The 27,729-nt window shown below is 43.4% G+C and overlaps 1 protein-coding gene across 1 annotated transcript in view; it reads left to right on the top strand.

Moving 5' to 3' along the window:
* Positions 1-5,660: 5,660 nt before the first annotated feature.
* Positions 5,661-27,729, top strand: part of LOC143769711 (alpha-2-macroglobulin-like protein 1) — a 135,897-nt gene continuing 113,828 nt past the window's right edge. The window contains exons 1-10 of the mRNA XM_077258497.1: positions 5,661-5,946; positions 17,630-17,813; positions 19,271-19,430; positions 19,533-19,585; positions 20,995-21,015; positions 22,716-22,872; positions 23,371-23,455; positions 24,182-24,338; positions 25,891-26,005; positions 26,512-26,618. Of these exons, the coding sequence (XP_077114612.1) occupies positions 5,879-5,946; positions 17,630-17,813; positions 19,271-19,430; positions 19,533-19,585; positions 20,995-21,015; positions 22,716-22,872; positions 23,371-23,455; positions 24,182-24,338; positions 25,891-26,005; positions 26,512-26,618 (1,107 nt within the window). The 5' untranslated portion in view covers positions 5,661-5,878. The remainder of the gene's footprint in view (positions 5,947-17,629; positions 17,814-19,270; positions 19,431-19,532; positions 19,586-20,994; positions 21,016-22,715; positions 22,873-23,370; positions 23,456-24,181; positions 24,339-25,890; positions 26,006-26,511; positions 26,619-27,729) is intronic.

Here is a 27,729-nt window from a genome sequence, read left to right on the forward strand (position 1 = left end):
TCCTGAACATCGGGAGGTGATTCGTTTTCTTGTTCTGCATAAAATGCATGATTTGGTCGTTTTGGGTCTGCCATGGTTACAGACCCACAATCCAGTCCTGGATTGGAAGGCAATGTCTGTGTCAAGTTGGGGCTGTCAGGGAATTCATGCTGATTCCCCGCCGGTGTCTATTGCTTCCTCTACTCCTTCGGAAGTTCCTGAGTATTTGTCTGATTATCAGGATGTATTCAGTAAGTCCAGATCCAGTGCTCTGCCTCCTCATAGGGACTGTGACTGCGCCATAGATTTGATTCCAGGTAGTAAATTTCCTAAGGGAAGATTACTTAATCTGTCAGTACCTGAGCATGCCGCAATGCGTTCATATATCAAGGAGTCTCTGGAGAAGGGGCATATCCGTCCATCCTCTTCCCCTCTTGGTGCGGGATTCTTTTTTGTGGCTAAGAAGGACGGATCTTTGAGACCTTGTATTGACTATCGGCTACTGAATAAAATCACTGTAAAATTTCAGTATCCTTTGCCTCTCTTGTCGGACTTGTTTGCCCGGATTAAGGGTGCCAAGTGGTTCACCAAGATAGATCTTCGTGGTGCATACAACCTTGTGCGCATTAAGCAAGGTGATGAATGGAAGACTGCATTTAATACGCCCGAAGGTCATTTTGAGTACTTGGTGATGCCTTTTGGGCGTTCTAATGCTCCCTCAGTATTTCAGTCCTTTATGCATGATATTTTCCGGAAGTATCTGGATAAATTTATGATTGTTTATCTGGACGATATTCTGGTTTTCTCTGAAGATTGGGACTCACATGTGGAGCAGGTCAGGATGGTGTTTCAGGTTTTGCGTGAGAATGCCTTGTTTGTTAAAGGCTCAAAGTGTCTCTTTGGAGTACAGAAAGTTCCCTTTTTGGGGTTTATTTTTTCCCCTTCTGCTGTGGAGATGGACCCAGTCAAGGTCCGAGCTATTCATGAGTGGACTCAACCCACGTCAGTTAAGAGTCTTCAGAAGTTCTTGGGTTTTGCTAACTTCTACCGTCGTTTTATCGCTAATTTTTCTAGCGTTGTTAAACCTTTGACGGATATGACCAAGAAAGGTTCTGATGTTGCTAACTGGGCTCATTCAGCCGTGGAGGCGTTCCAGGAGTTGAAGCGCCGGTTTACTTCGGCGCCTGTTTTGTGCCAGCCTGATGTCTCTCTTCCCTTTCAGGTCGAGGTGGATGCTTCTGAGATTGGGGCAAGGGCCGTTTTGTCACAGAGAGGCCCTGGTTGCTCGGTAATGAGACCATGTGCTTTCTTCTCTAGGAAGTTTTCGCCTGCTGAGCAGAATTATGATGTGGGCAATCGGGAATTACTGGCCATGAAGTGGGCATTTGAGGAGTGGCGTCATTGGCTCGAGGGTGCTAAGCATCGTGTGGTGGTCTTGACTGATCACAAAAATTTGATGTATCTCGAGTCTGCTAAACGCTTGAATCCTAGACAGGCCCGCTGGTCATTGTTTTTCTCCCGTTTTGACTTTGTGGTCTCGTATTTACCAGGTTCAAAGAATGTGAAAGCTGATGCTCTTTCAAGGAGCTTTGTGCCTGACTCTCCTGGAGTCACAGAACCTGTTGGTATTCTTAAAGAAGGAGTTATTTTGTCAGCCATTTCTCCTGATTTGCGATGTGTGTTGCAGAGATTTCAAGCTGGTAGACCTGACTCTTGTCCACCTGACAGACTGTTTGTTCCTGATAAGTGGACCAGCAGAGTCATTTCCGAGGTTCATTCCTCGGTGTTGGCAGGTCATCCGGGAATTTTTGGCACCAGAGATCTGGTGGCTAGGTCATTTTGGTGGCCTTCCTTGTCACGGGATGTACGGTCATTTGTGCAGTCCTGTGGGACTTGTGCTCGAGCTAAGCCTTGCTGTTCCCGTGCCAGCGGGTTGCTCTTGCCCTTGCCTGTCCCGAAGAGGCCTTGGACACATATTTCCATGGATTTCATTTCTGATCTCCCGGTGTCTCGGGGTATGTCTGTCATCTGGGTGGTATGTGATCGCTTTTCAAAAATGGTCCATTTGGTGCCTTTGCCTAAGCTGCCTTCCTCTTCCGATCTGGTTCCTGTGTTCCTTCAGAATGTGGTTCGTTTACACGGCATTCCTGAGAATATTGTGTCTGACAGAGGATCCCAGTTTGTTTCCAGGTTCTGGCGATCCTTTTGTGCTAGGATGGGCATTGATTTATCGTTCTCGTCTGCCTTTCATCCTCAGACTAATGGACAAACTGAGCGAACTAATCAGACTCTGGAAGCTTACTTGAGGTGTTTTGTTTCGGCAGATCAGGATGATTGGGTGACCTTCTTGCCGTTGGCTGAGTTTGCCCTAAATAATCGGGCTAGTTCCGCTACTTTGGTTTCGCCGTTTTTCTGCAACTCTGGTTTCCATCCTCGTTTTTCCTCGGGACATGTGGAGCCTTCTGACTGTCCTGTAGTAGATTCTGTGGTGGATAGGTTGCAGCAGATCTGGAATCATGTGGTGGACAACTTAAAATTGTCACAGGAGAAGGCTCAGCGTTTTGCCAACCGCCGCCGCGGTGTGGGTCCCCGACTTCGTGTTGGGGATTTGGTGTGGCTGTCTTCTCGATTTGTTCCTATGAAGGTCTCCTCTCCTAAATTTAAGCCTCGCTTCATCGGTCCTTACAAGATATTGGAAATCCTTAATCCTGTGTCCTTTCGCTTGGATCTTCCGGTTTCGTTTGCCATTCACAACGTTTTCCATAGGTCTTTGTTACGACGCTACGTTGTGCCTGTGGTTCCTTCTGCTGAGCCTCCTGCTCCGGTGTTGGTTGAGGGCGAGTTGGAGTACGTGGTGGAGAAGATCTTGGATTCTCGTCTCTCCAGGCGGAGGCTTCAGTATTTGGTCAAGTGGAAGGGTTATGGTCAGGAGGATAATTCCTGGGTGGTTGCCTCTGATGTGCATGCGGCCGATTTGGTTCGTGCCTTTCACGCTGCTCATCCTGATCACCCTGGTGGTCTTGGTGAGGGTTCGGTGACCCCTCCTTAAGGGGGGGGTACTGTTGTGAATTAGACTTTTTTGGCTCCCTCTAGTGGTTACTAGTGATATGACTCTGGGATTTCCTTCCCTCTTTCTGCACCCAGCTGGGTCGTTACTTCAGGGGTGTTGCTATATAAACCTCCTGGAACCTTAGTCCAGTGCCTGGCATCGGTGTTATCAGACACATTCTGTTTGCTCCTGTTTGCTGGTCCTGGTTCGTGCTAAATTAAGCTAAGTCTTGCTTCTTTGTTTTTTGGGTTATTTGTTTGCTTTCATTTTTGTCCAGCTTGTACTAAATGTGATTCCTGACCTTGCTGGAAGCTCTAGGGGGCTGGTGTTCTCCCCCGGGCCATTAGACGGTTCGGGGGTTCTTGAATTTCCAGTGTGGATATTTTTGATAGGATTTTTTGCTGACCATATAAGTTATCTTTCTATATTCTGCTATTAGCTAGTGGGCCTCTCTTTGCTAAATTCCTAGCTCATTCTTATGTTTGTCTTTTCCTCTTACCTCACCGTTATTATTTGTGGGGGGCTTCTATCCAACTTTTTGGGGTATTTCCTCTGGAGGCAAGAAAGGTCTTTCTTTTCCCTTCTAGGGGTAGTTAGCTCTCCGGCTGGCGCGAGACGTCTAGGATCAACGTAGGAACGTTCCCCGGCTGCTGGTATTTGTGGTGCTAGGATTAGTTATATGGTCAGCCCAATTACCACTGCCCTATGAGCTGGTTTTCTGTATTTACTGACTTAGCATTATTCCTGAGACCCTCTGCCATTGGGGTCATAACACCTTGCCTCAGAGAAATTCCCCAAAGGAAAAGGCAGCCCCCCACAAGTATTGACTGTGAGTTAAGAGGAAATTACAAACACAGGAATGAAATAGGTTTTAGCAAAGGAGGCCAGTCTAACTAAACAGATTGAGGATAGAAAAGGGATCTTTGCGGTCATCACAAAAAAACTACAAAATACCACGCACAGTGTGCAAAAAGACCCCCGCACCGACTCACGGTGCGGTGGTGCCACTCTGCACCCCCAGAGCTTCCAGCTAGCAAGGCAATATCATGATAGCAAGCTGGACTAGAACTTAGCAAGCAAACAATAAACAACAATTGAACAAGCAGGAACTTAGCTTCTGCTGAAGTAGACAGGTCATCAGAAAGATCCAGAGAGATCTGAACCAGTACTAAGACATCGACAGCTGGCATGAAATAACGATATGAGTAGAGTTAAATAGAGAAGCCAGTCTAGCAATAAACGAGAGCAGCTGGGAAGGAACCTCAAGAACTAGTAGTTCACTCACAGCCACCAGAGGGAGTTCACAGACAGAACTCGCCGAAGTACCATTCATGACCACAGGAGGGAGTTCAAGAACGGAATTCACAACTCTCTGCGTCTATTGCCCCTGCCACAAGAGGGTACAAGGTGTCTCCTTCCTTTGCTGACATCAGGTCCTCTAAATCTCACCAACAACAGGAGAAAGAATTATTACTTTTTTTCTAACCTCTGTAACAAATGGCATGGGAAACATTTCCGGGTCTGACCTACTCATCATGGCCAGCATTTCACTAGGATTCCAGGGATGCCACACACCCTCCTGGGGCTCTACAGCATGGGGTCCCCTCGACTGGGGTGTGAGATCTGGTGGTAGCAGTCAGGGCGAGCAGAGGTAGGGGTTGAGGTGGGCTGCCACCTTGACTGAGTAATTGTCCTAGTGAGTCTTGGATGGCAGCAAAAAACTGACGTATAACTGCTGCATCCATTTGGGTTGTGTCAGGGAAGGAGCTGGAGGACAAGGCCTGAAGGGGCATTGGTGCCATCCAGTGCAAACATGAGATTCATTGGGGGTATGGCTGAGACTTTTGGGGGAGTAGCAATTGGGACACTGTCCAGGGGGGCCACACTATGCAAATGGAATGTAGGGCGATAACAAAGGATACAATCCTGGCTTAAGAATAGGAGGATTAATGGTTCTTATATAGCTACAGGGGGAACCACAAACATGACAGGTCTCCACCTAAACTAAATTCTGGTTCTTATATACACAACATGTCCATCCTTCAGGGACAATGTAAGGGGGTGGAGTCAAACTGGGAGCGGCAGGGCGATCAGCGCCATCTTTGTTTCATACTTTCACATACAAAAACTTAGTTATCACCATAATTTTCTTCCTTCGCCTCACCTCTAGGTGTACAGAGGTTTTTCCACCATATCTCCGCCTGATCTAACAAGCCAGCATCATTTAAACATCCTCTCTGTTCCTTCACTACACTTCCAGAAACCTTCATTAAGCCTTCTACCCGGTGGACAACCACACCCTGAACAAAACCTATGCATTTTCTGCACTAATCTATGTTTGGCCCTATTTGTGGTCCGTGCCTACATGTAGAGTACATATTTATTATATACTATTTTGTTATGCTGCTATTTGGCCCTTTTGGGGTACTCTACGTGTAGTATGCCTGCTACAATCAATTTTTTCTGGTAACTAATCTATGTTTGGCAGAATCCCCCTGATGCCCCATAGTCGACAAAAAGTTTGAAGTTGCTGTTAAACTTGACCACTAAGTTATGTAATATTCTGTATATATTGGCCTCATCCAAGGTTCACTGTTTATTGACATCTGTATGTTTGAGTTGAGAGCTCCACACTGGCACAATTCTCTGAATGACACAAGAGTAAAATAGATTTGTCTGTCAGCAGTTATTTGATCCAGAACTTGTGTTGCAATGTAATAATTAAGCCAAAATTCCCTCACACAAAAAAGATCTCTTGCCCTTCGTCATTTCATCAAAGTCACAGAAGAGGTCTAATGAATGTTAGGAGTACTAGACGATCTCACAAAAAAGAAAAAGTCTTAACTTAAAATGCGGCTTCTCCTCTTATCCATATGTTTCTCCATCTTATCCTTGGAAGAAGCATCAGCTTCAGAACCGTGAGTTGATTAATAGTTTTTTACTTGACTTTACTTTAGCTTAACTAAAAGATGTGTTGATCCGAAAAGTAATTCACAATTTCATGTTAGCCAAAAGCCTGAAAGCCAATACATCCTGAACAGGTTTACATTTTTTCTTTTACTTTATACTTTTAAATTCTTCACTTTCTTTACTTTTCCATTTATTAATCTCAATGATTCAACTTCTCATGATAGATCATATGAAAAGCTAATCTTGCAGGAGCTGATGAACATTGAAGTAAACATCTGGTATGTCTAAAAGAATTACCCTTCTGGTGTACCTGCCCCATGCTGCTGATACATTATTGCAGGGGGTCCATTACAGATCTAGCGGTCTTGTTTAAATTCTCAGATCATCATTCACATCCTAGGCTCATAAAGTCATCCTCCTAACCAGATATTCTCAGAAAGCATCAATATTCTGATATAAACATTATGGAGAACCTGTCACTCACCATTTAAAAAGCAGTGCAATCTGCAGGCTCCATATTATAGAGCAAGATGTCGTCGCCACATAATGTGGGACATTCTGAGACTTTGTGCTTGTTCCAAATTAAATTGTAAAATTCAAATAAGTGCACGAAAGAACCACACTGATATATTAAGGATCAAAGCAGATTTCTCTTTATTACATCATCGGGTCAGTCTTTATATAGGTTATTAGTATTCATGCATGGTAACAATGTAATTGGCTCATCTTTTCTCTAAATATGTGCTGGCATTAGCATACATACATCACATTGGCTAAAGGTGAGTCTGTCTAAACCCAACTGGAAAGCTACGTGTGTTTCCCATCCTTAGTTTTGTGTATCCAATTTTCCTATGTTTTCTCTAAGTCCATCAGACAAAGACATCCCTAAGGGAATCTTAATTAATACATAGTTTTGTGAGAAACTATTCAATATAACCTGTGATTTAAACATTTAAATTATCCTTTTTTTAAAAAAAAATGTGGTTCAATGGGCGATCCTATCACTGACTGACAGCTGTCTTTGTATGCACTCTTATACAAAGAAAGCTGTCAGTGGTTTCTAGGACCTCCCACTCTTCTAATAATCTCACAAAGAGATTTAATTGATTAAAACCAAGGTTATACTGAATTTTTTTTCTAAAAAAACTCTATATTTCAATCTATTAAGATCCCCATGATTTTAACCGGATATCTGCATTTTTACGGAGACACGTTGTTAGGGGTCGAGCTCCTGCCTCTGCACAGGGGGAATCTCGGGCCATCTCCATTACATTCTCCCATTCTTCTCCTGCCGCAGTGGAGCCTGCTCAACAGAGGCGTCGGTCCCAGCGTCTTGCTCAGTCTGACTCTGTGCAAACGGTTACTGCTGCCTTTCCAGCTTCTGCCATTGTAGCCAGTACTGGGCAGCGGCGAGCAGACGTTTTTGAGACTAAGTCCTACTTTTCCTCTTCTGAGCATGCCCAGGGTAAGATCTCTCGTTGGAGATCAAGGGTCACATGCTTAGTTACTGCTGCAAATCCCATTGGTCCTCCAGGAAGGTCCTGAAGGTGCTCAACTCCTGTGGCAGCCTCCCATTGGTCCTTCCGGGAAGGTCCTGTACTTGCTGCAGCTATAAAAAGTTCGCATGACCGCACGGCCATGCACTAGTATCAATTCATATCATGAGTTTTGTGCCAATGTGGTCATTCATGTGTGTCTTCAGGGCTCTGGTTGACATAAGCCACTAGAATACTGGCACCTCTGGTGCAGAGATTGTGTGTATGCATTCAGAGCACCGGCTGAAATAAGCCGCTAGAATACCGGCTCCTCCGGTGAGGAGATTGTATGATTGCCTCTTTGACTGTGTGACTGTAATAGGGTGCAGGGTTTTGTATGTCACCACGGAACAGACAGACCAACTGTTGAAGGGGATTTATTAACAGGGGTAAAATTCTCCTCGCAGGGAGTAAACGGGGTTAATAGAGTCAAGTAAAACAGTAAACAGTTAAGCGGAATCAAAGGGTTAACGAGTGTTCTTGTAACTTATCAGCCCAGGGAGGTCCTGACTGGAGGGTCCTTTTCCCAATGTGGATACAGTCACCAGCAGGGCTTGAGATCCTGGAAGGTCCGGGGTTATGTCTCTCTGCAATCTGTTCTTGGCAAAGTGAAAGTGAAACCAGGAAATAGCACAGTCTCCGTCCTGCTGCAATAGCCTCTATGCATCAGGCTGACAGTCTCCCTGTATTAACGCTGTCACACACACTCTGGGTAGTTACTTATCACACTCAGGGAATCTTTGCTTGTCACTGCGGTCACCAGGGCTGCACAGTCACTGTCTCTGATTCTGGAGGCTTCCAAATCTACACCCTCACATCCAGCCGTCACTCTGGTGGGTATCTCAGCCTCAGTGCCCTCACGGGGAGCACTACTTTTAGGGGAGCGCGGCGCTGCAGCCTGCCCTCTCTTTGGCGTGCTGCTTTCTCTCTGCTCTCCCGCTCTTTTCTGACCACACCTCTCTTTTCCCAGCAGTCCCCTGGTCCCCTCTGTCCAGGGCAGAAAGTCTTCCCCCCAGCAACCCAGCTGTCTGACTAAGTGGTTCCAGGCAAGGAGCAGGGAAAGCAACCTCCTTACATTCCCCCTCTCTTAAAGCTCGCCATTCCACGGGCGAGGACTCTTCGTGCTTCTCTTTGTTCTTTGGAGGGGAGTCAGATACCTGAGATTCTCGCATCTTTTTCTGCCTTTCTTCTTGTACATACTCCCGGACTAAATGGTCTAGGAGCTGCTCATCAGTCAGGTTGAGATATGCTTTCTCTGCTTCATCAACTACTGCTGTCTTCTTCTTTTTCTTCTTCTTCTTCTTAGCTTTGCCGCTAGCAGATGTCTGCGTAGATGATTCTTCTTCCTCCTTGTCGTTATCGGAAACTTTAGGGACTTCTTGTTCGGGCTCCTCAGTTTGGGGGCTTAGTACAAGCAATTCTTCTCCATGGCTCCCCCTCTCTTTGACAGGAGCATTCTCGTCGAAGCTTGAGTCAGATGAATTAAGACCATGCAGGCCGACCTCTTTGTCATCTGCGCCGGACTCTGCGGGCATCATTTCCCAGGGCTTCTCAGCCACACGCCCTGTCTCACACAGCTGCTCCATTTCCCCTGTCCGATCAGGAACAGGTGAGCTGACAGCCAGCACATTCTTCACCTCAGGGGATGACATCAGTGGTTCCTCCTTCTCATCGGCTCGGACGCTGAAAACGAGTGTCGCAGGAACACTTGGCACTTTCTCTCCTTCTTCAGGAACTCGTGCTGGACAGGGTAGTAAAGCACTTTGGTGGTCTTCTCGAGTGAACGTCACTTTCTTTCCTCCGGACTGAGTCTCACCAACAAAACCTTCAGACCCAGGCCGTAGATCCACCAGATTCGCCTTTACACGTTGGGACAGCACAGTCATTTCACCAGAGATGCTTGACACCTTCTCCACCTCTCCTTGGCGTCCGACATTGTGGTACTGTCTTGCCCTAGGTGGAACTCTTCTCTTCCTGCCGTACCATTCCCTCCAGGGGCGACGTTCCTTCCAGTTAGCAGGACCCTCAGAGGGGTGAGCGGATCTCTGCCACCGCTCTTCTCGGGTAGGGCAATTTCTGGACATGTGTCCCACCTTTCTGCACGTCCAGCACTCACGTCTGCGTCTGTCTGGAGGGCGCTTCAGTCTGGATCGTCGACCTCGGCAGGGGACATCTTTCATCTGCGGTTGCTCTTCACCCCAGGATACGGAGTTACACTCTGGGGTCACCACCGAAACCGCCTTCATGCTGCGCACCTCTCCTCTAACTCTTTCTGGCGGCTCCCGCATGTTACCTCGGGATATGCCGCTGGTCCCCAGAACGGCAGTAAGGGCTTTCCCCAGACTCTCGATCTCCTCCCAGATTCTTCTTATCTTCAGCTGGGAATCTCGGGTCCACATCGCCTCCTCTTCGTTTTGACTGGGTGCTCCGCAGTTGTAGCATCTAGGCAGTCTTCTTCGCCGAGCGGTACTAGTCTCACTTTGGAGGGCGGTCTCTCTTTCTCGCACCGGAGGGTTGTACTCTGCAACAGGGATCTTCTTATGTTCAGCGACCTCCTTCTTCAAGTCTTCTACCCATTGAGGGGCTGTTACCTCCCTGCTCCATACCTTTCCCACTGGCACTACCACCCCTTGCTCTTGCTCGCGTGTGCGTGCCTCACTCCCGACCTCAGAGAAAGTCATGTCTGGCTTTACACGCATGCGCTCTCGCAGGGCCTGTTTCATCAATACATCTCGCAAGCCTGTCACCAGTTGGTCTCGCAGCACAACGTCAATTGGCCCCACACCTATGCCGTCCTTCCGTATAATGGCAGTCTGAAGCTCCTGCAGTGCGTTCATATATTGCGTCACGGTCTCCCCCTCTCTTTGTACCCGGCGGAACAGTCGCATACACAGCTCCCTTACGTCAGTGGGGTCCCCATGCGTCTCCTCAAGTATACGTAATACTTTGTCCAGGGTATCTCTCGCCTGGGGGGGTCTGAGCATAACAGAGTCCCGTGCATCCCCCTCTAGGGCCATCACAGCTATTTCCGCCTGCAGAGCCGGTGTCATAGGATACATCCGCATCATCCCTTGGATGCGCTCCGTCCAACCCCACAACAAGACATTACTCCTTGAAAATTTTGGCAGGTTAGCTAACATGGCTCCCAGGGAAATGCTGGACCTGGGGCCTCCCTCAACTGCTTGGTCTGCCCCTTCCGTGCTACCGTGTGACATCCTGCCGACTTCGCCAAGTGTAATAGGGTGCAGGGTTTCGTATGTCACCACGGAACAGACAGACCAACTGTTGAAGGGGATTTATTAACAGGGGTAAAATTCTCCTTGCAGGGAGTAAACGGGGTTAATAGAGTCAAGTAAAACAGTAAACAGTTAAGCAGAATCAAAGGGTTAACGAGTGTTCTTGTAACTTATCAGCCCAGGGAGGTCCTGACTGGAGGGTCCTTTTCCCAATGTGGATACAGTCACCAGCAGGGCTTGAGATCCTGAAGTCTCTTCTATGTCTCCTGGAAGGTCCGGGGTTAAGTCTCTCTGCAATCTGTTCTTGGCAAAGTGAAAGTGAAACCAGGAAATAGCACAGTCTCCGTCCTGCTGCAATAGCCTCTATGCATCAGGCTGACAGTCTCCCTGTATTAACGCTGTCACACACACTCTGGGTAGTTACTTATCACACTCAGGGAATCTTTGCTTGTCACTGCGGTCACCAGGGCTGCACAGTCACTGTCTCTGATTCTGGAGGCTTCCAAATCTACACCCTCACATCCAGCCGTCACTCTGGTGGGTATCTCAGCCTCAGTGCCCTCACGGGGAGCACTACTTTTAGGGGAGCGCGGCGCTGCAGCCTGCCCTCTCTTTGGCGCGCTGCTTTCTCTCTGCTCTCCCGCTCTTTTCTGACCACACCTCTCTTTTCCCAGCAGTCCCCTGGTCCCCTCTGTCCAGGGCAGAAAGTCTTCCCCCCAGCAACCCAGCTGTCTGACTAAGTGGTTCCAGGCAAGGAGCAGGGAAAGCAACCTCCTTACATGACCACAACCTGCTATCTGCTCGGTAGTTGCTGTGTACTCCTGTGAGCTAAACAGGACACAGTGCTTTCTTTATAGGTGACTCTGTGAAGTAACAGAGTTCACTTCTACTGCCATATAGGGCACCCATTTGCCAGCAGCAGATTCTCTCCTGCACGGTGGACCCCGGGCTGCGAGCGCAACAAATATCATCTCACTATTTACTCGGTGCATTCCGCCAGCCCTAACAGAATACTAGCGCCAGGGTCTGGCTAGTAAATGGCGGATGATCAGCGTCTACAGCGGTACATCCAGCAGCTGGAAGATAGGTTCGCGGCTCTTGAACGCACAACCTCAGCTGTGGATGTTACCGCAGTCGCTGTTCAGGCTGCAGCCAGTTTGTCCTCTGCCACCCCTGCTCTGACTTTATCCTATCTCCAGCTTCCAGACAAGTTTGCTGGTGACAGTAAGCTATGTCGAGGATTCGTGAGTCAGTGCTCCATACATCTAGAGCTCCTGGCTGCACGTTTTCCTATGGAACGGGCGAAAGTGGGATTTATTTTATCCCTTTTGTTGGGCAGGGCGTTGGAGTGGGCAACGCCGCTGTGGGAGCGTGATGATCGTGATGATCGTGTGGTGCAGAGTGCTCCTCTCTTCCTGGACGCTCTGAAACAGGAAGATTGCCTCTTTGACTGTATGACCACAAACTGCTATCTGCTCGGCAGTTGCTGTGTACTCCTGTGAGCTAAACAGGACGCAGTGCTTTCTTTATTGATGACTCTGTGAAGTAACAGAGTTCGCTTCTACCACCATATAGGGCCACCATTTGACAGCAGCAGGTTCTCTCCTGCACGGTGGATCCCGGGCTGCTAACGCACCAAATATCATCTCACTATTTACTCGGTGCGTTCCGCCAGCCCTAACACAGGTTCCCTTTAAATTATTGGGTTTGTGGATTGAAAAATTAGAAAAAGTCTACAAAAACAAATAATTGACTAGCTAGAAACATTGAATCTTCACACATTGCAAAAAAATTGCAAAAATACTACATAGCCAAAAATTATTTGAAGGCACCATCCAATGCACTAAAAATGCTCCACCTCCAGTCCCCACCACTCCTCTAACCAACATAGAAGACTATTTTTTTCTACATTGGGATACCACTATTTGAACCCTTCAGGACTTACTTTTCCCTAGTCTCCTACTTCCTAAATTGTAAAATTCAAATACGTGCATGAAAGAACCACACTGATATATTAAGGATCAAAGCAGATTTCTCTTTATTACATCATCGGGTCAGTCTTTATATAGGTTATTAGTATTCATGCATGGTAACAATGTAATTGGCTCATCTTTTCTCTAAATATGTGCTGGCATTAGCATACATACATCACATTGGCTAAAGGTGAGTCTGTCTAAACCCAACTGGAAAGCTACGTGTGTTTCCCATCCTTAGTTTTGTGTATCCAATTTTCCTATGTTTTCTCTAAGTCCATCAGACAAAGACATCCCTAAGGGAATCTTAATTAATACATAGTTTTGTGAGAAACTATTCAATATAACCTGTGATTTAAACATTTAAATTATCCTTTTTTTAAAAAAAATGTGGTCCAATGGGCGATCCTATCACTGACTGACAGCTGTCTTTGTATGCACTCTTATACAAAGAAAGCTGTCAGTGGTTTCTAGGACCTCCCACTCTTCTAATAATCTCACAAAGAGATTTAATTGATTAAAACCAAGGTTATACTGAATTTTTTTTCTAAAAAAACTCTATATTTCAATCTATTAAGATCCCCATGATTTTAACCGGATATCTGCATTTTTACGGAGACAGGTTGTTAGGGGTCGAGCTCCTGCCTCTGCACAGGGGGAATCTCGGGCCATCTCCATTACGTTCTCCCATTCTTCTCCTGCCGCAGTGGAGCCTGCTCAACAGAGGCGTCTGTCCCAGCGTCTTGCTCAGTCTGACTCTGTGCAAACGGTTACTGCTGCCTTTCCAGCTTCTGCCATTGTAGCCAGTACTGGGCAGCGGCGAGCAGACGTTTTTGAGACTAAGTCCTACTTTTCCTCTTCTGAGCATGCCCAGGGTAAGATCTCTCATTGGAGATCAAGGGTCACATGCTTAGTTACTGATTCAAATCCCATTGGTCCTCCAGGAAGGTCCTGAAGGTGCTCAACTCCTGTGGCAGCCACCCATTGGTCCTTCCGGGAAGGTCCTGTACTTGCTGCAGCTATAAAAAGTTCGCATGACCGCACGGCCATGCACTAGTATCAATTCATATCATGAGTTTTGTGCCAATGTTGTCATTCATGTGTGTCTTCAGGGCTCTGGTTGACATAAGCCACTAGAATACTGGCACCTCTGGTGCGGAGATTGTGTGTATGCATTCAGAGCCCCAGCTGAAATAAGCCGCTAGAATACCGGCTCCTCCGGTGAGGAGATTGTATGATTGCCTCTTTGACTGTGTGACCACAACCTGCTATCTGCTTGGTAGTTGCTGTGTATTCCTGTGAGCTAAACAGGGCACAGTGCTTTCTTTATAGGTGACTCTGTGAAGTAACAGAGTTCGCTTCTACTGCCATATAGGGCACCCATTTGCCAGCAGCAGATTCTCTCCTGCACAGTGGACCCCGGGCTGCGAGCGCAACAAATATCATCTCACTATTTACTCGGTGCATTCCGCCAGCCCTAACAGAAAACTAGCGCCAGGGTCTGGTTAGTAAATGGCGGATGATCAGCGTCTACAGCGGTACATCCAGCAGCTGGAAGATAGGTTCGCGGCTCTTGAACGCACAACCTCAGCTGTGGATGTTACCGCAGTCGCTGTTCAGGCTGCAGCCAGTTTGTCCTCTGCCACCCCTGCTCTGACTTTATCCTATCTCCAGCTTCCAGACAAGTTTGCTGGTGACAGTAAGCTATGTCGAGGATTCGTGAGTCAGTGCTCCATACATCTAGAGCTCCTGGCTGCACGTTTTCCTACGGAACGGGTGAAAGTGGGATTTATTTTATCCTTTTTGTTGGGCAGGGTGTTGGAGTGGGCAACGCCGCTGTGGGAGCGTGATGATCGTGATGATCGTGTGGTGCAGAGTGCTCCTCTCTTCCTGGACGCTCTGAAACAGGGTTCGTCCATGATCAGCCAGTTCGCCGTCCAATTTTGGACTCTGGCCTCTAAGCTGGAGTGGCCGGATAAAGTCCTTATTCCGGTGTTCTGGAATGGACTGGCAGACCATGTGAAGGACGCCTTGGCTACCAGGGAGATTCCCGAGACACTGGAGGAGCTCATTTCAATATCTACCAGCATCGACCTCCTTTTTAATGAGCAGAGGTTAGAGTGGACCCAGTGTAGGCAGAGGTTTCGGCTGGCTCCTATTTTCTCCAGCCCGCTAGAATCTCCTGTTCAGGCATCTGACTCCAATGAGGCCATAGAGGTTTCTCGAGCGGGACCAAAGTCTCGGACCGCTCGAGTACCCGTGGTTTGTAAAAATTGCCAACAGCTAGGACATTATGCCAATAAATGTCCACAGTGGTCGGGAAACGATCGCGTCTAGTAACCATTAGAGGAGCTTCACTAGACACAGCGGCATTTTCCTCCAAGCCGTCCTTTAAAGGGACAATTACATTAGGCTCATCCACTCTAACAGTCGAGCTTTGTGTGGACTCTGGAGCAGAGGGGAATTTCATGTCCTCTGCTTTTGCTCTGCGCCATGCAATACTTCTGGTGATGCTCGCCAAACCGGTGACTGTTAGGGTAGTGAATGGGTCGACACTTCCCTCACAAATCATACACCAGACTGTCCCATTCACGTTATCCATGTCCCCTTCTCACCAGGAGATTATTTCCATTCTTGCCCTTCCCGAGGGAATGGACGTGATTCTGCTGGGAATACCCTGGCTCCGTTTCCACTCCCCACATATTGAGTGGACCTCTGGGAGGATATTGGGTTGGAGTGAATCAGGTAAGGACAGATGTGTGAGGGAGTGCATTCAGGTTTCCACTACTACAGATCTTTCTTCCCTTCCCAAGTGCAATTGGTCCTATGCAGATGTCTTCTCTAAAAAGGCTGCGGAGACGCTTCTGCCTCACCGCCCCTATGACTGTCCCATTGATCTCATGCCAGGAGCAGAACCTCCTCGGGGACGGGCCAATCCCCTCTCTCTCCCGGAAATGGAGGCTATGTCCCAATACATCCAGGAGAATTTGGCAAGAGGGTTCATTAGGAAGTCAGTGTCATCTGCAGGGGCGGGGTTCTTCTTCGTGCAGAAGAAGAACGGAGAATTACGTCCATGCAGAGATTACAGGGGTCTTAACGGTGATGGCGTTCCTTCTGGGAAGGTCCTGTACTTGCTGCAGCTATAAAAGATTTGCATGACCGCACTGCCATGCGCTAGTATCAATTCATGTCATGAGTTTTGCGCCAATGTGGTCATTCATGTGTGTATTATGGGCCCCGGCTGAAATAAGCCACTAGAACACTGGCTCCTCTGGTGAGGAGATTGTATGATTGCCTCTTTGACTGCATGACCACAAACTGCTATCTGCTCGGCAGTTGCTGTGTACTCCTGTGAGCTAAACAGGACACAGTGCTTTCTTTATTGGTGACTCTGTGAAGTAACAGAGTTCGCTTCTACCACCATATAGGGCCACCATTTGACAGCAGCAGGTTCTCTCCTGCACGGTGGACCCCGGGCTGCTTTCGCACCAAATATCATCTCACTATTTATTCGGTGCGTTCCGCCAGCCCTAACACAGGTTCCCTTTAAATTATTGGGTTTGTGGATTGAAAAATTAGAAAAAGTCTACAAAAACAAATAATTGACTAGCTAGAAACATTGAATCTTCACACATTGCAAAAAAAATTGCAAAAATACTACATAGCCAAAAATTAATTGAAGGCACCATCCAATGCACTAAAAATGCTCCACCTCCAGTCCCCACCACTCCTCTAACCAACATAGAAGACTATTTTTTTCTACATTGGGTTACCACTATTTGAACCCTACAGGACTTACTTTTCCCAGTCTCCTACTTCTCCTTGACCATCATATTTCATTTCAGTGTAGGAAATTCCTACAGGACACAGTTCTGTTCGCATCTGGGCTATTATTGCCCATAATGGAACAGAATAACAAAATGATGGCAGATGACAGAAACTAACAGTATCTGATAGAGCCTGAATTGTCCAACTTTTTCGCAAATTCTGCAATGGATCCTCCAATGCAGATGGAAACATAGTCTTGGACGGGATTTCTGGCCTTAAGACATTGATTCAGCATCATTTAGATAAGTCATCAATATAAGATAGGCGGTGGTCCGAGATCTGGCTTTCCCACGAATCAGCTGCAGTTAGCTCCGCCAGCCATATGTAAATGGTAAATGGAGGTGAACAATACAACTACACGTCCCTGATTTCAGTCTAGTGGCCACTGCCAAAAGCTGCAACTCAGCTCCTATGTTCTTCAATAGGGGCTAAGCTTCAGTTCTTGACAGTGGCAAATAAACAGGGATCAAGGCTGTGAGCCTGACTAATAACAGTTGTTGATGGAGGTGGTAATGATAGGTTAGGTCATCATTATCCTAAGGCTGGAAAATCCTTTTATGTGTGGGTTGTTAATTACAGACTGGACAATACTCATGGAATAGCAATTATTTTGACTGCATTTTATATTTATACTTCTTTTGGTGTATTCTTTAGATGTTTTCATTTCTCTTCTTTTATGAAAAACAAAAAACAAATATTCAGTACAGGTATCCAGATGATCAAGAAATTCAATATAATCTAAACCTTAGCAAATGATAGTTCCTTATAATAACCAACGGTTTGGGGTATGGTGAATATAAAATATAGGTGTCTATAATTATATATGTATCCATATAACCATGTTATGAATGCAAAATGATAAAACTTAGTAGATCAGTCACATTATAAATTGAGTATAAACAGATCAGGACCGTCCCAATAGGTACACCTTGTCACGATGGGATGGCTTTCATGTTTTTTTTAATCAAAATAGTGTTAACTAAGAACCTTATGATTTTTACAGTACATATACTATTATCATTTACTAATTTACTTGTTGTAGGGCATTTGCTCATTTTTGTTTTCTTTTTCTTGGGTTTGTCAAATATAAACTTATACAAATGTTTAATCTCATTCAAGGTACTATGCAATTACAGTACCTGCTCAGATGATCTACCCATCAGAGGAGAAAGCATGTATTTCTATCCTGAAGTTGAGGGGTGAGCTACAACTTAAAATGGAGTTAAGGAGAGAACAGAAAAGTGTGCTGGTGACAGAGGACACAATCAGCACCCCAACATATTTTCACTGTTATTCTTTTGAGGTTAGTGCAATGTTCTTACAGATCATGGACATTGTGGCCTGAAAGACAAATTCTTAAGTTCTACGTAGTGTGACAAAGTTACTGGTAAGGTGCTGGAGCGGAGATATGTATCACTGCGGTTAATGGCTTCAATTATATAAAACCTAGAGGTTTTCCTCTAGCACATTAAGTGCTGCAAGGGTTAAACAGCCAATTTGGTTAAAGGGCTTTTTTTTGTGGACAACCATAGAATGGGTGGGAGGTTGTCCACCTTAACTCCATCCCAGAGTGTGGTCAAGGGCTTAATTAGCTGGCCTCCAGAGGCAGTTATTGTTCATTCAGTAGGGCTGGAGAGAGAGGAACTCCAGCAATTTGGGTCCTGAGGAGGAAATACTGAACCTGTGCAGTCCCTGTGTTGCTCCAGAGCGGGCAGCTTCCCACAGATGTATGGACTGTGTCACAGCATTTTGTTTTTTTGCTTTCCTGTTTTGTCCAAAGGACTACGTTTACTTTTCCTTTCATGCTGAATAAACCAACAGAAGATTTAAGGAAACAGTGTGCCTGTTTTCTACCTCTTTGTACCGCTGAGTGAGCTGAACTACCACAATAGCTCCAAAAATGGTGAAGGTCATGTGCCTTGGTGTCAGATTCCAAACTGTGTAAACCAATTGTCGTGCATCTTGGTTTGAACCCTTAAGCCTGTGCTTTGTGGTTGGCTTCTGAGTCAGAGCAGGTTCAATTTCTCAATGTGTTTATTGTCTGTTACATTTGCTTTAATCTTTTTAGGTTAACAAATGTTTTCATTTATTCATTTGTCAGCCTAATCACCATTCGGGTGCAGCTATATATATATACATTCCTCCTGGAGGTGTTTCCTGCTAGTGATATTCTCATTTTGATTTCCAGCCATACTACCGTTGTTTATTCCATTTACTGAAAGACCAGCTAGGGTTTATCTCTTGCTGACTATGCTTTTTATCCCCTGCACCTATCTTCTGCTTCTTGTTTAGTAAGTAGGCTGCATACTCTTTAGTAGTATGTAAATCTTTGTATTTTGCATTTTGTGGTTTATTTTAACTTACTCTGGGATCTCTTTCTATCTTAGCACTACTTCCCTTCTGTAGGTAAATCGTACTCTGCTCTGCACTCCAGTTCCTTGGGAGGAATGTGAAGCTCTTGATGGCTTTTCAGGCAACATAAGTTTGAGTTGCCATATCTTAGTCTGTTGTTAGGTCTATTCCAGCCCATGTAGGTATCACTGGGAACTGCGAGGTCAGACTCTCTAGTCTGTACAGTAGCTGGCTGGGTCAGTTGCAGTTTCTAGTGTTTTACCTATTTTCCCGTGTGAGTGGTTACACAATCTTAACACCGATAAGCCTTTGCCTTTGCCACCTTATTTAGACACAGGGCTAGGGTTATGAACTGAACATATCAGCAAAAATTTGTAAGAATTTCAATAAAACTTCATGTTTGCTTAGCTTCCGACTGTGTTGGACGAGAACGAAGTCTGGTTCTTTCATGTTTCTGCTCATGGAGACAACATAAATATTGACCAGATCAAGAAGATCAAGCTCATTAAAGGAGATCAAATGACTTTCATCCAGACTGATAAACCCAACTATAAGCCTGGACAAACAGGTAGATATCTACAGTCACATTCTTTTTATATCTTTTGGATGTCAATGGAAAATAGTTGGATCCACAGCTGAAGTTTTTGACATCACATGTTTATTATTCCAGTGAATTTCCGTATTATAACCTTGGACAGGAATTATCATGCAAAAGATGACAAGGTGAGATGTTTCCATACTCTTTATATTACCTGTGTGGATAACTAAATGAACGTGAATGCCCTTACATAAGGCCTTATGGCTTCGATTGATACAGTATACAGTGTGATGAGGCTGCGTGCATGAGTTGTGTGTACAGTAAAGTAGCCACATTGATAATTTAGATGTAATTGATATAATTAAACTACTGTATGTAACCTGCAATGGAAACTCTTACATTCAGAACAAACTTGATTGAGATTGAGGCTTTGTAATACAAATTATGGATGGAATGGTGGCCACTATATTCATGGATAAGTGATAACTTTTCCAGTTGGGATAACCCTTTTAGTGTAATATTTAAGGGAAATTTCTGAAAACAGAGTCTATGTAAATCAGAGATATCGTAAAAGTAATCCCTCCACTGAGAACAAAAAACTTTACCACCTAGTCCTGATACCATTTTTTATTTTTAGGATGCATCTGATTACCTATATGAGAATATAGTGTATTAGAAATTCAGATCTGATGTTTGGATAGAGAGAAATATTACAAATCGAGAATGAGTTTTAAGTTTTAGATAGGATTGTTCTTCAAATTCAGATGAATATCCTACTGCCTATTTCCTACATCCTGGTGGTTAAAAGGGTTGTCCAAGATTTTTTGCATTGATGTTCTATCCTTAGGATAAGTCATCAATATCTTATCAGTGAGTGGGTCGCAACCCAGCACCCCCAACGATCAGCTATTCCTGGTTCATTCTTAATTGTGGAGCTACATGGCACAAATCTATCAACTACAGTTGTGCTCAGAAGTTTACATACTCCGGCAGAATTTTTGCTTTCCCGGCCTTTTTTCAGAGAATATGAAGTATAATAACACTAAAACTTTTTCTCCACTCATGGTTAGTGGTTGGATGAAGCCATTTATTGTCAAACTACTGTGTTTTCTCTTTTTAAATCATAATAACAACCAAAAACATTCAAAACTTATTTATTGTGTCCACAGCTGGGTATTGCACATACGTCCCCTAATGATTTGAATAGACACTACGCAGTTAATGGTATTGTCCTGTGCAGCTTCGAAACTAAGCATTTCCAGCCATCAGCTGCATCAGAAACAGCTGATAGTTGAGGTACCAGATGTCGTAACCCCAACCATTAGAATTTAATGACCTATCCTAAGGAAAGGCTATAATTGTAAAGGTCTCTGACAACCTCTTTAAGTGATTAGTACTGTAACTTTGCAACATGAGTACTGAGCTTGGTTAATACTAAGCAAACTTTGGCTTAGAATCTGAATCTTCTCCCAATTCTTTCATCGGATTCCCCAATCATCTATAGTTTCTTCCTACACCTTAAACTTTATTTATGGTATAACTGGCTTCATATAAAACCATTCTTATTATAACCATGTAATCATTTATTTTACAGTATCCACTTGTGGAGTTGATTGTAAGTATTAAAAGCTCCTGATACATGCACAGATACCCACAAATACATATGATCACTAAGTGGAGTGACCACTGAGAATCCACAGAATACTGGAATAGGGATCTCCAAATTCCGTGTGTGAATGGAGTAGTAATGATCAAGTGTAAGAGCAGGTCTATTTACTTTTTTGAGGAGTGGTGGTCTCCCATGCTCACTACGGCTCCATTCCCACGGGGGCTACGTGATAAATATTATTGATGGGGCAACCGCTTTAAAGTTTTCTTTACTGAGTCTCTGACATGTTGGGAAATGCATACTTTTAGAAGTTTAAAGTTTTTTTCTCATTACTCCTACCCCTGGCCATATGTTCTTTTAGAGCATAGGATAGTCAGATGGGGTTTCCCGCTTGTAATCTACCATATGACAGACTCAATAGACATTTTGTAGAGGAAAATGTGACTGACTTCCATTGGTGGTCTTAAGGATATGTACAATTGGGAGGTTAGGTCATATAGATAAAAAAGTAAGGTGGTTTAAATTCAATTGAGCTCAGTCAGGCGAATGTAATTGAGAGCAATGTTACGATGCATCAAGAGTAGTTACTGTGTTAACACAGGAGGAGCCTAAGGGACAGAGTGCTTGAAACAATTTTGCACTTCTATGTAGAACTTTTCCTAAATTTACTTCTGAAAAAAATATTTTTCCGTTCACCCATAGTTTGTTTTTGAACAGAGTTTCATGCCACAATCTAGCTACTAAAAGAGACCTCCTTATCTTAGATCAATCGTTACTAACAGATCGATACAGGAGGGGCACATAGGCAACTATTACATAACTAGCTCTGATTAACTTCACTTGGTTGTCAAGACTAGTCTGTGACTGCATTCTGGATACATTGCCTGGCAATAAATGCATGCTTATAGTGCCTTATGAGAAATCTGGCCATGGCTAGGAGTAAGACAGAGAGAAGACACATTGGACTATGTTGTGGGCGATTTTGTTGGCCAAAAAGGTAGAAAGTATCTTAAAAGGGTTGTCCACTACTAGAACAACCCCTTCTTAAACTAAATGTTATGCACCAATAACATAATAAAGCCTATACTCACCTCCCGTACCAGCGCCATTCCAGTGGTGTCGGCACTTGGGGTCCCGGAACTGTGATGCGGTGGAATGACATGAGATGCCCGGCACCCAATCAGTGCTGGTGTCACTGTCTCTGCCTTCGGACAAACTGAATATGAAGAGGAAGTCTGGGATCAGCTGCAGCTTGAACTTCCTCTTCATGTTCAGTTTTTCCAAAGGCGGAGACAATGACGCCAGTGCTGATTGGACGACGGCATCACATGTCACAACACCGCATCACAGTCCCAAGACCGCGAGTGCCTACACCGTGGAAACGGTGCCAGCATGGGAGATGAGTATAGACAATATTATGTTATCGAGGCATAACATTTAGTTTAAAAAGGGGCTGTCCTAGTAGTTGACAACCCATATAAGACATCAATTAAAAGTTGCATTTGTGGTAAACATAGCATTTCACAGATGTCACTTCTCAGCTGTTCTGACAGGTTTTTATGGCCACTTCATCAACATGTAAGACAAGATTAATAATCAGAAAATCAGTAATGAGCTCATGTTACCTTCCACATAGAACACAACACTAACGTGTCTTCACAAGTAACTTTATTATATCAGACCAATATGTGTCTGCTTACTAACAGGATCCGGATGATAATCGGATTGGACAATGGTTGGATGTCTTGCCACATCAAGGAATCGCAGATTTAAGTTTTCCTTTGGCAAATGAGCTATCACTAGGACGATACACCATAATTATACCCAATGCATACAGAGCTGATTTTTCTGTATCTGAAGCTGGTAAGATTCATATCTTGTAGGCTGTGAATAATTATAAATCATTGGGTGTACAGGTTATTCATAACATTATCCATTGGCTAGGTGATAATGTGCTAATCAGTGGAGCTCCAACCACTGAAAAACTACATGGAGCGTTTCCCACACATGCATGTCTCCATTTTATTTCCAAGGGAACTGCTGGAAATAGCTGAGTACAGCACTCACATCTCTCTCAGTCCTGGTCAGTACAGTAAGGTTTTAGTAAGTAGCTCTCACACCATGTAACTTGCAAGCCATTTCCTCTTTCTATTGGCACTTTGCAAACCTTAAGAAGAGGGTTGGTGGACTTGAAGAATATTTCGGCAAGCAAAAATATTGCTGTTTCATTGCAAATTTGCACCAGAAAAAAAAACACAACTTCCTCTCTTATGTCTGAATGTGGTTGATTTTTTTATATTTGATTTTACATACGAGATTCTTGTTGCTAATACTTTCTAACACGTGAATTTTTCACTTCAGTTGTAAAGAGATTTGCTGTTAACATGGATGTTCCACATCGGCTATCTATGATGGATAAATTCTTTACCGTGAAAGTATGTGGAAGGTATCAGTCCTATATATATTATTATAGATTAAATATAAGTTCAAGCAGGACTGTACATAGAAGAGAGGGGCTACACAGTAAAGATCATACTGGGCTCCCTATTATGATAACAGGTTTAACCACAAATGTCTGAAAGGCATAGTGTTTGTTTTCTCCTTTAACGCTTCTCCATTACCAAAGAGCTGATTTATCAGACCACTTACTTGCTAACAGCTCCTCAGGGGAGGGCAATCCTGTACAGATTCTTGCCCACTCAGATGCCAAGGTGATTGGACCAACCAGAGCAGAGCTATCTCTCCAAGGAGCACAGCATAGCCTATCTTTATATTATGTATACTCTTCTATCAAGGCAAACGTTAATTTTATGCTGATATAGATAGGGATGTGGGACTTTAAATCTGTGATTCTCCTTTTTGGTGAGCTCAAACAAACAAAATGATAGAAGCAACAAGATTGTCACTGACGAGTTTCTGTCAAATGGAGATTCTGCATGGTAAAAAATGGTTGTATCAACAAGACATATCCCGGTACATGACCCCCTTTCAAGTAAATGGATTAAATATAATTGGTTGGATTAAGTATTCACATTCTTAATACATCTCTACTCATTGTGTGAGGTTTTCCAACTGGGGACCCATTGTATGATATCCATATGCTTTAATCAGCTATATTGACGGAAATTGTCTTTTTGAGGTAACTCTTAAATGATATATTATTATATTTTAGGTATACTTATGGAAAGCCAGTTTCAGGATCTTTTCATCTCCTTGTCTGTAAAGAAACTGCACAATCATCTAGTTTTTTTTTTCTCGATCCTAATGACGACATTGATATTATTGATAGAATAGATATTGGTTATTGCCAAAACATAACTGGAGTTCATGTAAGTATGAATACAAAAATATGTAATTACACTAGATTCACACCGTCATAATATCATCAGCTCACTTATAGGTTAAAATTTTGCTTTGGAGAGCTCGAACCAGATGCCATTGTGAGGAGGTGATCAAATAAAAAGAAAGACAAGAATTTGTCTTGCTCGAGACTCATATAATAAAATCATCACTTTAATTTAGTACTTAATTATATGCCCCAAATGTCTAACTGGGGGGTCTGTATGTGGGGGAAATAGGGCAAATTTTAGAGCAAGAATGAATTCTCTTTGCTACACAATAAAAGAAAAAAGAATGCATCTACAAACATTTTTGTAGCCCTGATCACAGCATCATGGACATGAAATTGCTGGTATTGAAAGGTAACTTCACATCCCAGAGAGATAGAAGAATGTGGGAGTACAGACTTATTATGACCTTTGACACATTTAGAGCAAGAATGAATGGGTTTCATGGATTTATGTCTTTTTACATCAATTAAGGAATGTGCTCAGACCTCACGGGGGCATCACAACCCTGGACCAGGCCTAAATCAGAGGAAAATCAAACTTTCACCCTCCTTATCTATGAACTACTCTAATACTTACTGCCATAACTGTTTTTTCTACCTATCCACATTGATAGTTCTGCTATCAATATATAGCTCGAGATTTTGTGTTAAAGTATGCCTGATGAAGAGACCTGAGTAGTCTTGAAAGCTGCTAAATGTTATAGTCTTTTCATTTAGCCATTAAAAGGTTTCCACCACTGAGGACTCTCGAATTTTTATATTTTTCCATCTACTGGCTAACAAAGACATATTTTTGCTATTTCACTTTAACTCAAACTTTTAAAATCCATGTAAAAGTTTAAGAGTTATAAGTGAAAAATATTCATCAACTCGTTTCAAACACTGTGTGCATGCTTCTTCATGATTAAGAACACACATGGTGTTTGAGACGTGTAGATGAATATTTTTTGTTCACCACTTTTACATGGGTTTTAAAAGTTTGAATTAAAGAGATGATTTTCTTTTATTCGACTTGAGTTGGTCAAATGTTTGTCTTTCTTTTCATAGCCTAAGCATCCAAAATTCCCTCTTTCCCCAAAGTCCTACTTCATTGGACTTAGTCTAGACCAGTGTTTCTCAACTCCAGTCCTCAAGACCCACCAACAGGTCATGTTTTCAGGATTTCCTTAGTATTGCATAGGCGATGGAATTAATGCTTGAGCAGGTGATGAAATTATCACCTGTGCAATACTAAGGAAATCCTGAAAACGTGACCTGTTGGTGGGTCTTGAGGACTGGAGTTGAGAAACACTGGTCTAGACCTTCACATGGGGAGGAATGGATGGAAATGGTATACTGTAGGTCATCCTCTCAAAAATAATGAGTATGGCAGGACCCCTACATTTTAAATCTTCTACTAATTAGTGATAACAAAGGTGGGATCAACCTGTTAGACAATTAATCTATATTATTCCAAATATTCATATAAAAAAATGGTGAGATATTTTTGTTTTTTTCTAGTTTTCCTTTACTTTCATATTTTTTTTCATCAGACTGATGACAAGGGGTGTCTATCAAGAGAGATTGACCTTGCTTTTTTCAATATCTCCACTACAATTCAATATATGCCTTTATTAATCATAGCTTCATTAACAGAGGACATTTCTGGTGAGTAACATTCTGTATAGACATATACTATAAATAAAGGTGTTGTAATAACTTGTTAACCTGTGAGGCATTAACCTCTGGGACATGCACCGGTTGGCAGAATGGGGAACTTTTGGAATGTAGCGGTGGTCAGTGCACACCCTTGATTGTAACTCTCTTCATTCCTTATGTGGCTTCCGAGCATTGAGCTCAGAGTTTTCCAGAAGCCTCATTGAGAATGAATGAAGCAGTCAGAAACTCTAGTAACAATTTTGGTGTAAGGAACACCGCCGCTTTGAATTAATTTTTTCCGTCGGTCTTTGTCACGCCCCGTTCCACCTTCGGCTGTTCTCCAGTTTGACCATTTTGCCCCAAACTGGTGTGTACACGGAAAAAGTCACCAAATTTTTGCGCAACTTAGTTTTTCACAAAAAATTATTTGACATTTAAAGGTATTTTATTCCAAAATTCCGATGTAAACAGCATGATGTATCAGAGCCATAATCTTTTTGTTTCTGTATTAATAGGTTACATTGAAAGAACGATCGACGTTGCAGTTGTTTTGAGAAGACTGGAGATGAAGTTTGAGAACGTTCCTAATTTTTATCAGAAAGGAATCCCGCTTACTGTTAAGGTGATGATATAAGTATAAGAAGAATTGTTTTTTGAGAAAATAGGGTCTTGTCAAAAAAGAACATGGCATGGAGAATGCATACCAGCACACAGAGCCAGAGCTACTAGACAATACCTTAGATGCCGCATGTACAAAGTTTTTAGAGGAAAAGACTCCATACATAAGACTTTAATGGGATATGCCACAATTTTTTTTCCTGTGAAATTAAAAATAAAAATACCTGTGCATGCCTCCATATGAAATTAACCTCATAACACCTTCCTGTGCTTTTGTTTTTTTGCTTTCCCTCCTTTGAGTTTTTACAAGACAAAAAAGAAAAGTGACTTAAAAAAATGTAAATGATGAGTCGGACCAGTAGACTTAGCACATGGATATTTTACTCCAGAATGATGAATTAAATTTTAATTTATAGATTTAAGCTTTACCGTTCCTCTTGGCTTTATATAAGATAATTCGTTTATGTAACTTTTTGCAATTTGATGCCACTCTTGCCACTTTTAAAAAGTGTGGGAGGGACAGAGTTAGCTATGTAAATATGATTTAAGAGAGATTAAAAATTAGGATTTCTTTTTTTAAAAGTTGTTATTGTCACTCCAGTTGGGGATGGTGGAAAATGTGGAAAATTGATTATAAACAGAAACATTGTATCTAAAGATATATAAATAATTGACAACGTGTGACACTTTAACGAGAACCTGTCACTTTCCATAAATATGTAATTTTTACATGGATTAAATGTCACTGTTCTCCTTAACCCCCCGGCCTTGTTGGATTTTTTTGTTTTTTCGCCTCTTGATTCCTGAAAAATGGTCCACTCTTCCTTCTATGTAAATATAGTCTTCTGAGATGGGAAGGGTCATAGTCTTCAAGAAAACGCTCATAAGGGTTCCAAACCATGCCCCCTTGGCTTAGAATTCCATATGTATGTGCTGGTTAGAAATGCCAAATCTCGGGATCTGAGAGACACAGGAACAAATGGAAAAAAAAACATTCCAGATTGAGGAGAACAGTGACATTTACACTGAGTAGATAATTGACATATTTACAGTATTAGAAGTGATAGGTCTCCTTTAATGAATTTGGGGCAAATTAAGACAAAGCAGCCACAAGT

The sequence above is a fragment of the Ranitomeya variabilis genome, chromosome 4, assembly GCF_051348905.1.
Source record: "Ranitomeya variabilis isolate aRanVar5 chromosome 4, aRanVar5.hap1, whole genome shotgun sequence".
Classification (NCBI taxonomy): Eukaryota; Metazoa; Chordata; class Amphibia; order Anura; family Dendrobatidae; genus Ranitomeya; species Ranitomeya variabilis.